The following is a 16,411-nucleotide window of genomic DNA, read 5'->3' as shown; positions in this document are numbered from 1 at the left end:
TTTCTAAAATAATATTACAAACAGGTTTAAAGAAACATAATGAAATAGTGATGTGATATATAATAGGAAAAATTAATCTTTTAATCTTTCAATTTTTAATTCACTTGTAACTCAATCTCTCAATTATGACTCGCTTATAACTCAGTCCCTCAACTATTGAATCACTTATAAATTAGTCCTTGAACTTTTGTTAACTTTTTTTCATATTAACTTATATCTCACATCAATGTGCAAGAGGAGGGTATTTTAGAATAATGTATGAACATTTTTTATCCCTCTTATTTGATAAGAATTTTTTTAAAAAAATTAAAAAATAAGGACTAAATTATAGGTGAATCAAAAGTTGAGGAATTGAGTCGCAGTCAGTTATAGTTGAGGGACTGAGTCGCAGCAAGTCATAGTTGAGGGACTGAGTTACAAGTGAGTTAAAAGTTGAAGGATTAAAAGATTAATTTTCTCTATATAATAAAAATAAATTATATTTATTTTCTGTTAAATTTAGTTAATTTAAACACAACATTTCTAAATTATTTACTTAACAATTTTCTTAATTATTTAAATTTTTTTGAATTGAGGGGGAAGATTAAAAATTTAGATTCTAAGGAAAAATTAATAATTTTAAGTTTTTTAATATAATTAAAAATAAAAATAAAAATATGTTATAATATTTGACGAGATATTTCTAACGATGTTAGAAATTAGATTGATGAGTAGGTTTTGAAAATAGAAAGAGAGTTTCTGTAATTTTAACTTACAAGATAGAAGAAAGGTCATTGCAATTTATTCTTGTTTTTTTTTGACCTGATCCCATTTCATCGTTCAATACCAACAGATTTATAATAAATTTCTTACCATAGTCCATGATATTGATTGAGGGCGAAGAGAGTATTTCCGGCTTCCATGCTCAACGCCGGCGAGGCCATTGGAGATCTCACGACCATGGGTTATGAGGATAAATTTGAGAGAAGGCGATAGGTAGATGATGGGAAAAATGATGAAAAAGGGTAGGCGAGAACGACGGAGGACTTCTTAGACGGAGAAAGAGCCGAAGAGGGAACGACCATCGGGCTGTTTGGTTCTGTTTTTTGTTTTTATGTTCTTAAAATAATTTTATAAAATAACTTTTCAGAACAAGTTTTGGAAACAAAAACACATCTTCAAATAGGTTTTTTTCATTCTTTTGTCTTTCAGAACAAAAAACTGATATGAAAACAGGTTACCAAACTGGCTCTTTGTTTCTTCTTAGCTAATCTCGTGCGTTTGTCTCTACTTTCTATGTGAATAGTTTAAGACTGATGCTATCTGGAGTAAGATACACCTGTTATCTAGGGAAGACACGATGAGATAAATTCTAAGGTAGTGTTTGGTTGGAGATTATTGGATTTGAGGGGAGGTTCTCGTTAGTTGGGTATTTAGTAGATGCTCTAAAATAAGTATGTTGTAGTATCTTTCAAAAAAGGAATTTAGATTTTAACGCATAAATATGAAAGCAGATACAGTACGCATGAGTGGAAGGACATATATTGATTCTCAATGGCTGGGAAAACTCAAAATAGATCGTCCTACGTCTAGTGGCATGGAGTTTTGGCATCCACCTTCACAAGGAGCTATAAGACTTGATGTTGATGGTTCTTGTTTAAATGAAGTAGTAACTTATGGAGGATGTATCTCAAATGACAAAGGAGCTTGGGTTATGGGCTTCAATTCTAAGCTTGAGAATTTCCCATCCACTATTGCTGAAGTTCTAGCAATTTCTGAAGGCCTTAATCTCTGTTAGATTAAGGGGTTGAGAAATGTTGAAGTATACTCGGATAGTGCGGAAGCAATCAATCTCCTCACAAGAGGATACTATGAGGAGCACCCTTATAAGGACATCATTCAAAATGCTTGTAATTTCGTTCATAGAGATTGGTCTATTTCTATTAATTTTGTTTGTAGGGACGTCATTAGTCATGCTCATTTTCTTACTAGTGAAGCTCATTTTATGGAGAGTTCATTTTGTTTCTTTGATCATCCCCCACCTAATATTACTTTAGGAGGTGTATGATGATTGAGTCGACTCTCTTCGGTCTTGTATTTGCTTGTTGTACTATCCTATTTGTTGACTTTTTATGAATTTCAGTTTCCATTAAAAAAAAGGACATATATTTAGAAAATAAACTAGAATGATTAATGGATGTTATTAAATAATATATATTAGCTAGCTCTGCAAAAGGTTTGAAAAAGAAAAATAAAACTAATTAGAAATCATTTAGATAATACTTTTCATATTTAGGAACAAACAAGATGGGAAGCAATAGTTGGCAATTATACATGAATTTATCAATGCAATTCAAAGTTATATTGTACTCTCAGCAGGCACATTATATGAGTCAAGTCCTTATTGAATTTAATTGAACCGTCTCTTCTGAAGATCCTTTCAAGGAATGTATTAGCGATGTTGTAGGAGATTGTAGGGTTGGTTTTGGAGGAATTGACAATGATTGAAGAGATCCTTCTAACATTTCTACCACTTTACTCATAGCAGGTCTATCTAAAGGATTTATTTGAATACACCATAGACTCACCAGCTTCATCTTCCATACCACCTCATTTTCATCCTCTATGATAGTTGAAGAATTAGCTTGATGATTACCTTGTTCAAGATCCTCATAAATCCGATATGGAAAATACATTTCTTCAATAAGCGATCCTCCACTATCATAATTCTTCCTTCCTCCAACCATTTCAAGGATCAACATGCCGTAACTGTAAACATCAGCTTTGTGAGAAACACCACCAAATGCTCTATTGAATATTTCTGGTGCAATGAACCCTACTGTTCCTCTTGTGCCCCCTATTGACACAATACTCTCTCTCTTTTGACATAGTTTAGATAATCCAAAATCTGATATCTTTGGGCAAAATTCATCATCCAAGAGAATGTTTTGGGGTTTGATATCAAGATGCAAAATTCTTGTATTGCAACCCTGATGCAAGTACTCAAGCCCGCGAGCAATGCCAATAGCAACTTGATATAACACCTTCCACTCCAAAGTACAAAAAGCATTTGGAGATCCTCTTTTATAAATGAAGTTATCCAAGGAACCATTTGACATGTATTCATAAATTAGCACTCTTTTGTTGCTTTCATAACAAAATCCCAATAGAATGACTATGTTGATATGGGAGGTTCTACTAATACTTGCAACTTCATTTATAAATTCCTCTCCACTTCCTTTAGATTCCCTTATTACTTTTACAGCCACAAGACGACCATCAGGTAGGCTTGCTTTGTAGACAACACCATACCCTCCTTCACCCAATTTGTCTGAAAATGATTTAGTCATTCTTATCACTTCTGAATAACTATATTTCCTTGGTGCCAAAGAGCCATAGTTATTCACAAAGGATTGAAGATTGTTATCATGATATGCTCTCCTTTCTTTGAAGATTTTCCTTCCTTCAATTCTAAAATGCTTCTTGCAATTATAAATGATCAAGATCGATATCAGAGCAATTCCAATAACTCCTGCTGAAATGGCTGCATTTATAGAACATAAGAAGTTAAAGTCCCTGTTAAAATGCAGAGGCTTATAAAATGAAAGCATTACTATGTTTTTCACCTAGAGCGAGTCGCGGACCCAACTTCTTAGTTGATCCTGCAATTAGAACTTCAACAATTTGGATCAGATAAATACTATTCACTTTATCATCAGAAAGGTATAGTAAATTTCAGAATACATCACAATAGATTGATCCTTATGGAGGCAGAGGTTTTTCTTATTCTGTAATGTGAAACCATTTTAGTTGTAAGTTGTAACATTTGCTTGTGGAGTTATTTTGTAAAGACGTCTAATTTCCAGAGTCTAAAGCTTTCGCTCCAAAATTATAAGCTTCAAGATTTTGAACAATATTAATTAAATTCCTAACTAAAAATTAAGATGACAATCTCATCTTCGTGTATTTAATACAGTGATATTGAGTAAGAAGGATTTTTCCCTTGAGTTACAACGCTTCTTTCTGTTTTTAGTCTTATTAATTTAACGATACTAAGTACTGATAATGGTTGTTAAACGCACAGAGCCCACCCTATACAAATACACATGGGACTCCGAGAGAGGAATAACATGTTGGAATATTTTGTGAACAGTATACATTAATTAATTATGAGCTTAAGTAATCAAGTTTAGTTTACTATTGAGTTCAGAACAATTTAATTTTTATAATCTTGTGTGGGCTATGACAGACGAACTATCTAAGTAAATCCTTTGGACAAATGCCCAATTTACAATTTTTCTAGTTGTCAAGCTGATTGAGTCAAAAAGTTTATAAGAGAATTAATTAATTATATTCTAAAAGGGAACTAACTCAAAATCTTCTACACGTTCTAACATGGTACATAATAGATTTTTCTATTTCACCCTCTCAGTCTTTCTCATACTCTCTATTTCCGGTGAAGCTAAAAGGTTCGAGAGAACTGAGATCTTGACTTGAGACTATATGATCTCTAGAGTAATGAAGTCCTTGTCATTGAACTTTTCTTTGATTAGTTTGACTAATTAATGACATATTTTCATACATAACATACCTGAAGATCCTTGTGATTGTGAACACGAAGTTGTCTGGGCTCCATCGTTGCAGAAGCATGAGAATTGATGACCATCATAGCCACACTGCCCACCAGATATTGAGCATCTCTCGCACTCCTCGTTACTTACCATCCATTTCAATTTCAACCTAAATATCGTACCAACATCGGCAACGTTTTCTTGATATGACATCGGCATTATCACACTCTTGCAGTTGCCTGTATACACTGGTTCGAGACTGTAGTAGACCAGTTCAGAAAAATTAGGTGCGTCGCAGTAATAAGCAGAATCATAACGGGCTGGGACAGAGGTGCAATTGTAGAGAAATGTCACGTTCATAAACCCATCAACGTAGTGGAACAGTGCTGGATCGAATGTGTTGTTTCGGAAATCAGTTGAACAGAAATTGCGATTCATATCCACTGTGAGAGTCTGCGAAGTCCAGTTCAAATTATGAAGCTGATATGTGAGGGAGTGTATGGTTATCGTTGGGGAACGATAGCTTTGGCATGTGAGCTGGAAATCAGGAAGACCACAATAATTGGGTCTGTGTCCTCCCCAGAAGGGATATGTGAATTTGAGATTTTGGATGTCTCCGCAACTAAAAGAGCTACTTGAGCAGCTGGTATAGCGACCATCATCGGCGGCAAGAGATGATGATGGAAGAATACAGAAAGAGATCAGCAAAAGAAAAAACATGGAGGATGGATTAAGGGGAGATTCCATTGTTGACTGTGGAATCTGGAGTAGAGTATGGGGGAGATAGCTTGCCTTTGAAAATTCCAAACTCAAGACAATTTCCAGGAAATTAGGATGGAAGACCGACTGAAGTCAACATTTTATACAGCCAATGAGCCAACTCCAAACTCAAGACAATCCGATGCCTGAATATTAGAGTCGTGTTTGACCATCCAAAGAATTTTTTAAAAGAATAAAAATATTTATTTTTCAACGAAAAAAAATTAATTGTTAACTTTTAAGATATAATTTTTATAAAAATAATATTAGGATCAAAATAATTATTTTTTAAAATTATATATGATTAACAATTGCCAATTAGTTTTGCAAAATATTGAGTTAAAATAAATTTTAAATTTAGAAAGAGATTAGAAAAGTTAAAATGATAAATGTAGGAAAATGAGAGTTGGCACCAAATCATGCTTTTTCTTGGTGAGAGAAGGTTGATAAATGTAAGAAAATGAGAGTCGTCGTCAAAATTTTTGGAAAACCGTGGAAAATTATTTAATGAAAAAGGATGGTTTGCCAAAAGGGTTCAAGAGTTGATTATATGTAGGGAAGGTGTTAAGTGTAACATCCCAAAAATTATCCCCTCAATTAATTTAGCTAATGAAGGGTAAATTTATAAATTTAAGTATAAATGAGTTTGAGGATGGTTAGAGATGGCTAACAAGCCTATTAGGTTTGGTTTTAGTCATTAAATTGGGTTCGAAAATGAATTGGGCCACCTGGACTCAAATTGAAGAGAGAGAATTAAAATTTGGCTAACTGTGCGTTATGCTGCAGCATAAATGTCACAAATCTAACTTAAAAAGAGTATCTATGTGTGCAAAAAACATTGAATCGATGTTATAAAGATATTGGATCACTTGAATCGATGTTCGATTTAGGCGATTCAAATGTCCACACGAAGCTCTTTGAGCCTTCTAGCTAATGGCACCTGTTTTACACTCAAATAATCATCCATTTAAAAGATGGACACCTGAACTAAAAATGGTTTGTTTTCACTTCAAAACACACACCAAAGTGTCTAACTCACAATACTAAATACCATTAGCCTAGAGATACTTTAACCATCTCAAATGAACCACACACAATATGACAATTCAATTATAATACACAATTAAGCATTCACATTCAAAATGACTATTGAAACCCCAATTCATAACAACATAAAGGGGTGGATAAATTCTAACACATATGTCACTTGGTCATTTTGGCACATAGATCTTGTCAAATTCTTCACTTGTAATGGTAACTTGGCTAAGCACACACATTTAATCCACAACATCAATCTTAGACCAAGATACGCACACTTATCACAAATTCATACAAGTGATATCTAAAATAATGTCATATTCCTAAGTTGGCAATATATATTAGCAATATTCGTTACAAACCCAAAAGAGAAATGGGAAGAGCTATACTACAATGCTCTTCACTCTTTAATTGCCTCTTCCTTCCCCTAACCCTATCGGAGCCCTCACCTGTAAAATATAACCACGGGGTAAGATAAACATCTCAGTAACAGAATAATTCACTACTATTAATTAACATGCACAACCATAAGAGAGTAAAACTATGAAACTTCAAAATATACATTTAGCATATCATCACATATTCTGTTCATTAGTACAAATCTTTTACTACTAGCATGATCATTCTACCATCCAAGCCTTCATATCACCCTAACTGAAACCATAGGCTCTTAAACCAAGTGTACATTCACAATGATCTGAGCTCACCTTCAGTGGTAAGATCACTCGACCAAAGGTGTTCTATCCCACTTTCGGACTACGATTTCCCCCTATCGTACACGAATCGGGGTGTCATTACTCCAATACCACATCATTAATGCTAAGGAGCATTACTCTCCAATGCCATATCCCGTATAGATACTAAGGAAAAAATCTCCAACATCGTGCCTTACTAGACACTAAGGAGATACATGCCATATGGACTTCCATTACTCCTTCCTACGGGTGAACTCCTACCCCCTAACATGATCATGCCCACACTCAACATATATATCACATATACATTTCAAATTTCTCAACTCATTTATATATATAACTTTCATCATACTCATCATTTGCAAAAAAAAAAAATAGATTTTCATGCACAAAACCACATTTTGCAATATGCAAGGTTATCAAATCTCAAGTTTAAATCTACATATTTACTCACAAATAGTTAAGCAATATAATTAATCAGTGTAAATCATTCCATTACCTCAATCCTTTATCACACACAAAAGGGTTACCGTGGTTTAACGTTAACTCCACACGTTCTATACGCATGATATAGTTCGAGCAACGCTCAATCTACACAATCAAGTGACAATCATCAATTATCACTCCAGATAACTTCGAATTCTCTAGGTTCTAAGTGTCTAAAATGCCCAATTCATTTTCAAATAATATCAACCATTCCCAAACACTTTAACCATCCTATTAACATCCCAACACACCAAAATTTGCTAACCAATGTCCTTCATTGTCTCAAAATCCTCAAATTATACTTAGGGTTCATCCAAACCCTTACTAAAAATTCCTAATCACCACAAAACTCATAAACTTAGGGTTAGAAGCCTGATTTAACTCTCCAAGATCTTAAATAAATCAATGGGTTTGGTCTAAACCCAAGGGAACCGAAATCAAAGCCCTCATTGCCCCACCAATCTAGATTCTCGCATAAAAGAGGGAGAGGGAGAAGGAGAAAAAAGGAAGGCTTACCAATGTATATGAAGCTTGAAAGACATCTAAAATCACGTTGGAAGCAAGCCCTAGTTGTCCCAAGTCTCTCTTCGTCGCTACTCTCGAGTTCCTTCTTTCTCTCTTCTGTTTTTTGAGTCTAATTCGCGATCTGATAAGTGTAGATTTTGCATGTGCACTGCAGTGCATTGACACGCTTGCCGCAGCGCATGGCATAGAAAATCTCACAAAATTTTAAACTCCCTTTCGTGCCATGGCCCGTTTAAACATCAACCTAGCCCTCTTCTAAGACTGTCCAAGGATTTAAAAACCATATTAGTCTCTTATAAACCTCGCTAAATCAACAATGTATTTAAATTGATCAAATTACCCTTGAAAACACTGATAATTACTAATGGAAAAACTTAAGATGTTACACTGTGCTCCTCGATTCCTCCTCCTGTGATGACGTCTCTAGATCGGTATGCTTTCTTGTAACCCCTCTCTCTCTTTCCCTCCTCCATTTCGAACCTTTGTCATCAAAACCTAGTCATAGGTTCCTCTGTTTTTTCCCTCGAATCATGTTTCTTCCCCTCTTTTCTCCTTCAGTTTCCCTTTATGATTGAGTAATTTATTTGTGAAGAGATAGACTTGGATAGAGTGGAATGATTTATGGCTGTTCTATCTTTGATTTTGATTTTGCCTACCGATAATTGATTTTTCCTACCATTAATCAAATTGGGAACCTTTCAGCATTTAAACTAGACCTCTCAAATGAATTAACGCGTCTCAGTGAAAGTTTGAGAAGCATAGTCGTGTTATTTTTTGAGTAGTGGAATCTCCAGGGATGTGTGAATGCAATAATTCCATTAGAAATTTTCATTTTTGATTATTCAATAATGCTATGGGTTAGGTGGATGCAACAATTTATCTATTCTTTTCATCTAGAATTTTTTTGTGGAAATTATATGATTTATTAAATTATTTGAAAGCTCTATAATTAATTATATTTTGAACTGTCTATGATGTAAGTGATTTTGAATCGAATTATATTTATTGAGGCACTTGGGGTTAAGCTAAAGGAGGTAAGCTCAATGACACATGATTCCATCTTCTCTTTAAATAAGTTGGGGTCAATTTTTACGTTTTATTCTCTCATGATATACAATTTTTTTTTTGCAATTCAATCTTCAGATATTAACTAGCAAGTTTGGAATGATTAATATCATCCTCCAGATTTATAGGGAGATCATTAATAGAGCAATTATCGTAATTACTGAATTTTAGAATTCACATTTGATTCATTCCTTTTTTGTGTGTGTTTCATTCAGTATCAATAGAGATTGACCTTTTGTCAGTAAGCACCACATAAAACCTCCAATAAAATATTTCCTAGCTACTGAGAATGAAAGCTACAAGAATATCTTACCCAACACATGAATATGATTCCCACCGAGTAGCAGCCTAGAAAATTGCAAATGCCAAATAGACTAACATTATTGCAAGTGAGAAAATAAAAATCTCCTCAACCTTAAGAATATTCATAGCCTTCCTCCCACATTTTGGATATATTCAATACATAAAACAAACAATATGGTTGAGAAATATAAGATATCAAAATCATTTCTCAATTAGCAAAATATAAGCAGCAATGAACATTAACTACATGTTGGTATGAAATCAATATGCTCACCTCCTTTTAGCAGTGGGCAAATTGGAGTTCTAGACTGCAAAATAATAAGATACAAAACTTTAAGATCTTGGATTAGCTTCTTCGAAGTGTTAATATACAAGGCTCACTAAATGAATGCTTCTAATAAGAAATTATTTATTTTCCATGCTTGGCTGGCTCCCGTAAGTTCTATAAATTCTTGTTTTTTAGTGCATACTTATTTAATAGCATTTTGATTTTGTTATAATTTGAGTTCTAGAGATGATGAATTAAGCATTTTTTTTAACTTCATCCGGTTGCAACTTACTCTTGTTATGTTACTCAAGGTGTAAAAGTTCATTGTCATATCATTAATGTCTTGTTATGTCTTGTCATTTCTCAATTGTGACTTCTTTAAGAAATCTTCTATAAATTGATACTCGTCTTTCCATATGAATTACAAATATATTGTAATGTTAGCAATAACTTTTCATATGTAAAATGAGCCACATCCTATATAATCTTGTCATTATATTTCTTTTGTATGTTTATATTTGTTTATACACAAAAATTAATTGGGTTGATTGGATCTAAGTGAAATGGTTAGAGCACATTCTTTAAGAACTCTTTTTATTTCTTTTATAATGTAGAAAGCATAAGGGGTGATAGAATTTGGATGTATAATAGAAAGGATCAAAGCAGAAAAAGGGTAATAGAAGAATTTATATAGCAGAAGAATACTGTAAAATCCAAAAAGATTTCAACAATCAATTCAAACAGTAGATTGGCAAATCCATCTCTTCATACAGGAGGATCTATTCCTACACATTTACATGCTGAAAAATTGGTAAGTTCTAATTTATATAGCTGTAAAATCTTTTTCTTTGCATCATTAATGATTTGATGCTAATTTTATAACAATGATTATTATATTTGTAGGAAAAAAGCATCGGAAAGAGAGTGATGTTGTCCCAATTATATGTGGCTACACATAAGAAAAAGAAAGACAATCAATGGGTTGATGAGAAATCAAAAAATACCTATATAAGTTTAGATTCTCAAAAACTAAAATGATATCTTTATGTTTTGATTATTTATTAATTCATTTGAACTTTTTAGGTGACATTCAAAAAAATTATTCAACAAGCTCCTGGAATTTCTGAAGAGATTATTGAAGAGGAAGATGGATAATAAGGAAATAGTGATGTTGCTGTGGGACTTGAAAATGAATGTGCAGGGGAATAGCCAACCTAACAAGTTGCAGATGATGACTTTCTTTAAACTCAAGCCTCTCTCCCATCAGAAGAAGTGGCTCAAGCATGGTTGAAGGCTATCGAGGGGACAAAAAAGTGGTAGAGTTTATGGATTGGGATCACATGTTGCTACAGTATGTGGCTTTGCTGGCAACTTTGTATTCCACATTAACAATGCTCCATCTCCTGCTGCTCCCCAATCTACATCAACTGTAGATAATATTGTTCAAACACTTGCATTTGAAGAAGCTGTTAATCGTGCTGTAGAGGAAAGGGTACAACGTGTTCTCGAAGAAAAGATGAACCAAGCATTTGATCAAAGATTATCAGATATCAGACTCAATAAAGCAAGATATATTTGGGGCTATTCAAACTCTAGGTGAAAAGGTCTCAACTCCATAACAAAATGCCAATAGCTTTATTTCCTCTAGGCAACAAGATTCTAATCATGATTGTGCAAAATAACTTATGTATGAAGTGTTTTGAACTTGCTGTGTACTTTTTATATTTTGCTTAACTCTCTATATATTAACTAGCTTGAACTTTATGACTATAATTGATATAGTATTAAATTTTTGTTATGTTAATGTGATTATCATTTATAATTAAAAATTTGGATGGATGATTAGCTGTGTGGTTATACAGGAGCCAAAATATTAAAAATTTAAAATTTGCTAAATTAAATTAGTAAGGGATTAGTGGAGGATTATGTAAAAAAAATTTCACAGTTTTAGTAAGGGATTAGTGAGGGACAAATCCCTCACTAAAAGTGTGCGTAGATCTCATTTAGCGAGAAAATGGTGAGGGCCAAAACCCTTGCTATAAAATAGTGAGGGATTAGTCCCTTGCCTTGTCTCACCAAAATGATGAATTTTAACCGCAATTAGCCACGGATTAGCGAGGAATAGGTTCGTCACTAATTTTTAGCAAGGGATGTTAACCCTCGCTATTTCCTTATTAAATGGTCAGATTATATCTCGAATTGTGAGGGATTTAGTGAGGCTATTTAGCATCGCTAGCGAGGGATATAATCCCTCACTAAATACCCTTACTAAATCTAGCAAGGGATATAATGCCTCGCTAAATCCCTCACTATTTAATAAGGGAATACACATCCCTCGCTAAATTTAGTGAGCCTATTTTTTGTAACAAATTTAACGAGGGCCAGAATCCCTCACTAAAATTGATTTAGCGAGGGAAAATAGGCATTTAGTGAGGGATTTTTCCCTCATTAAATCCTGTTTTTCTAGCAGTTATTGTAAACTAATCTCATGAAACACCGATGAGCTTGAATTTAGCTTGAAAAGCAAGCTATGATTGAGGGGTAACCTTTAACCTCTCAAAGGTTTAAGGTAACCGAGGAAAACCTAATTTATATAGTTGAATATTAATGGATCCTTATTGAAATGGATGATTTAAAACATGTTTACTATTTTAAACTCTTAATGCAAAATTGGCATATTTGAGAATATGATATTGTTAAAGTATTATGTTCACTTACATATGAATAATGATGATGATTGAGATTATGTGAGTATGTATTATTTGATATGTGAAGTGGATTATGTGAGTATGGATATGTGAATCCATGTTATGTGATTGATGATTGAGATGCATGAATATGTGGCATACGTGCATAGCATGATCATTGGCAAGAGTTCGCCTAGGGAGAGGAGTAGATTAGTAAATCCACGTGGTATTGGCAGTAATCATTAGAATCGAGAGCTTACCTTGGCACAATCATTGAAATCGAGAGGTAGCCTTTATCTCATGGTTGATTCAGGACTGTCTCACTTGTTCAATGAAGGACTCGAACCTAACTAATCTCCATTGATTCATGAAGAGGCTAGATTAGGGGGTATGACATGTAACAGCCCTCACCCCACCTTCCCAGAGGTCTTTTGGACTGGGCCCACCCACATCACTGCAGCGGAGGCCGGCTTTCCCCAAGGTGGTACTTGTGTTATTCCTCACCCCACCAAAGAGGTCTTTTGGAGCTTTCCCAGACTCAAACTTCCAACCTCTACCACTTTAATCCATGAAGGATGTAGCCACCGAATAGTCACTAGTTTCATATCGGAGGTAATCGGGAGGATATAAGGTTGGTACATGATCACGCATTTAGTCTTGGCCACATGATTGTTATTATTATGGTCTGATGTGGTTAGAGGAGCATGGTTGGTATTATTGTGACCCCAAGTTATGCATTATTGATATATATATATGTCAGGACCTAGAGACTAAATCGTAAAGTCTCCCTTACTAAACCAAGTTTGATTCTAAATCAGGCAACCTAAGGTTTAACCCTCAAGGATTACCAAATTGTAAAGTTTTATAAAGAAAATTTCTTGAATTCTTTCAAAAGAATCCCAATTTCAACAATTCAAATTTCAAATATTATTTAATAAGTCCGTATCAGAGTTTTGAATAATTTAACTATGAATTTTAATACAAAATTTGATGCCTACGATGACTTAGTGTCATTCACAGTATCTCATTTAATATTTTTAGGGATCCACGGCTATTTAATATTACTCATGACATAACCCAAAATATGTTAAAGATTTTGTTATTTTTAAAAATCTAATGTGATTTTGTATCACTCATGGTATAACTTAAAATATAATAAAAAAATTGTTATTTTTAAAGTAATGCACAAAGGAAACTTTCTTGACACTTGACAATTACGGTGATTTAGTATTATTCACATCATCAATAAATTAAATATTCATGGTGATTTAATATTACTCATAGACCCTTTATTTTTTTTTTTTGAAAAAAAAAGGATAAAAAGGATAGAATAATATTTTTTTTTCTAGATCTCTGTTTCTTTTTAAGAGAAGTGAATGATTCATTGGAAAAACAAATGAGAATGAAAACAAAAATATCCACAACACACTCAATTAACCACGTAATAAAATCATTCCCACAATGTTGACAAATAAAAAAAAAACTGAAAGTATTGCTCTCATAATCCCAAGATCAAGCACACCTTTTTGGACAAACCAAAAACAAAAAATGGACAAATCAATGAAGCTAAGGCCAACGAAGAATCATTTGGAATTGATCTATGTAGCACAGATACTTCAAAAAAGTAAACATACCCTATCTGATACTTATCCGATACGATACTTGTAGGATACTTTTGCATACATATCTCATATTTTAACATTTGTGATATAATTTTTTTTCAATAATCTTTTACTATATCACTTAAAAACTTGAAAAAACACTTAATATTTTAGTTAATTATTATAAATATCCTTATATTACTTTAAAAATTCTTGTTTAAAAATCAAAATACCTATACTTATATCATAAAATGTTGAAATATATATTATAAATATCCCCGTACCCGTATTCTAAAATTTTAAAAATTTGCCGTATTCCCATATCATACTGTATCGTATTGGATACTCGTACCCATATCTATACAACTTAGGAATTGATCCATGCACGTGGTAATCAAACGAACAAATATTATGAGGCATAATGTTGCAGTCATATATCCAAAGCAAATCCTATCCCAACAACATGACAAGGGTAATTGGTTATCAATACATGGCAATTATTATAATGATCAGTGAGGACCAAAATGGTGATAAACCCAAAGGCATGACTTCTATACCCAAAACAGTTCCTCTTTTTTACAAAGGATTATACTGATCAAGCACCCATAATCAGATAAATATGAAAATAGAATCAAAATAAAAACTCACTTTTCAGAGTTTTACCAACATAATCAGTTTCCTCCCTTCCATCTCCTTTCCAAAAAAATCCCCCCTTTTCTTTGTGGTATCTCTATCCCCTTTTATAGGCATCCACTATGGTTTTTCCTCTTAACGATAGAATTGATCATAATCATACCAAATCAAATCATTACTAATTTTCATTTGACTTTTTCCGTAATTATTTCAGATTTTAAAATTTTTTTCTTAATTAAAACAAATTCTAATCAAGATGTGATTACCTCAAATTAGAATTTGATTAATTTGACTTGTCAAATTATCTAATTTTTGTTTAACTAAGTCAAATTTAATGAGAATATAATTGAGGGGATTTGGGATTAATATAAAAGAAAATATTATTATTATTTTTTAAATCACAAAAGCTCTTTTTATTCCTTTATTTTTATTTATTTTATTTATTATTTTTGTTAATTTTTAATTTACATTTGAAAAGGCAGATAAAATACGATGTTCTAAGCATGGTGTTTTTGATATGTGATATGTTTAATGGGCTATCATTCTCCATAAAGACGCCATTATATTATGTATCACTATCCTATAGTAGTGCTCCCCTTTCATGACTTTATCCATTGCTTACTGACATAACACCACGGGCGCCAAGCTTTAGAATTTTTGAATAGCTTTGTTTCGCTTTGTTCGCGGGCCACCAAGCTTGTGGTGCTCTTCAGACTTGAGCTCTGGAATTATCCAGTTTGGACGAGAGACCAGGTCGCACAGAATATCGACGGCACCGAGAGGACAGGAGAGAGAAAAAGCAAGGGAGGAGAGAAAGAGGAGACAAGGAGACTGGGCAGGGGAGAGAAAGTTAATATTTTATAATAAAAATATTTACAAATAAGCAAAATTAATCATTTGATTATTAGAATTTAATTTTGATTTGTTATAATTCAATCTTAAAATTTTAACTCAATTATAATTTAGTTCTTAAATTTTAACAATCTTAAAGTTTTAACTTAATCATAACTTACTCCTTAAATTTTAACTCTTATCACTCATTTAATTATTTAAATGTTAATCCCTAAATTTTAAAAAATAAAATTATAAAGATTAAAATTATATTAGAATTTATAATTAATATTTTAAATTACTAAACCCTTTTAATCTTTATAAATATTAAAAAACTTAAAATATTTTTAATTTTTATAATTTTATTTTTTAAAAATATAAAAATTAATATTTAAATGGTTGAAACTATTATGATTGAATTGTAATAGATAAAATTTAAAGACTAAATTATAATTAAATTAAAATTATAAAGATTAAATTATAATGAGTCAAAATTTAAAAATTGAGTTATAACAAAATCAAAATTATAAAAATTAAATAATTAATTTTTTTTTTAAAATATAATATGAACCCCATTAATGGCACGGATGAAGTGAAATTCGAAGGTTGCGGGACAGGATCATTAATTTTTCCAAACATATCATCAAAAATTATGGTTTTTGCTTTTGTGGATGTGGAAACAATTTCCGTGGCTAATGCGTTAGCTACAGTAGTCGTCTTGTTCGAACTAGAGGTGAGTTTCTTTCCTTTATTTATTTATTTTTCATTATCTTTTCACTACATTAAAAAATTAAATTTATATTTTTTTAAAAAAAATATAATTTTTAATCTTTATACTTTATTCATATTTTATTTTAAATTTTTATATTTTTTTTAATATTTTAAGTTTTTATAATTTTATTTTTTATTGTTTTAAAAATTTTTTAGAACCTTCATATTTTGCTCATAAAAAAATTTAAAATAATAAAAA

At 32.3% G+C, this 16,411-nt stretch overlaps 1 protein-coding gene across 2 annotated transcripts; it reads right to left on the bottom strand.

The window, feature by feature from the left end:
• Window positions 1–2,308: 2,308 nt before the first annotated feature.
• On the bottom strand, window positions 2,309–5,241 carry LOC129292034 (LEAF RUST 10 DISEASE-RESISTANCE LOCUS RECEPTOR-LIKE PROTEIN KINASE-like 2.8). 2 transcript variants are annotated; one of them, XM_054929530.1, is made up of 3 exons: window positions 4,571–5,241; window positions 3,606–3,653; window positions 2,309–3,523 (listed from the first exon to the last, which is right to left on the bottom strand). In XM_054929530.1, exons 1-3 carry the CDS (start codon window positions 4,986–4,988, stop codon window positions 2,373–2,375), a joined length of 1,617 nt encoding a protein of 538 aa, XP_054785505.1. In that variant the 5' UTR covers window positions 4,989–5,241; the 3' UTR covers window positions 2,309–2,372. The 2 variants fall into 2 exon arrangements, with proteins under 2 accessions (XP_054785505.1, XP_054785506.1); XM_054929531.1 differs by having other exon boundaries at window positions 3,606–3,641.
• Between the last annotated feature and the right edge of the window lie 11,170 nt (window positions 5,242–16,411).

The sequence above is a fragment of the Prosopis cineraria genome, unplaced genomic scaffold, assembly GCF_029017545.1.
Source record: "Prosopis cineraria cultivar Desert tree isolate PC_DT_omini unplaced genomic scaffold, ASM2901754v1 PC14, whole genome shotgun sequence".
NCBI classification, from domain to species: Eukaryota; Viridiplantae; Streptophyta; class Magnoliopsida; order Fabales; family Fabaceae; genus Prosopis; species Prosopis cineraria.
This window is presented reverse-complemented; position numbering and strand designations above follow the sequence as displayed.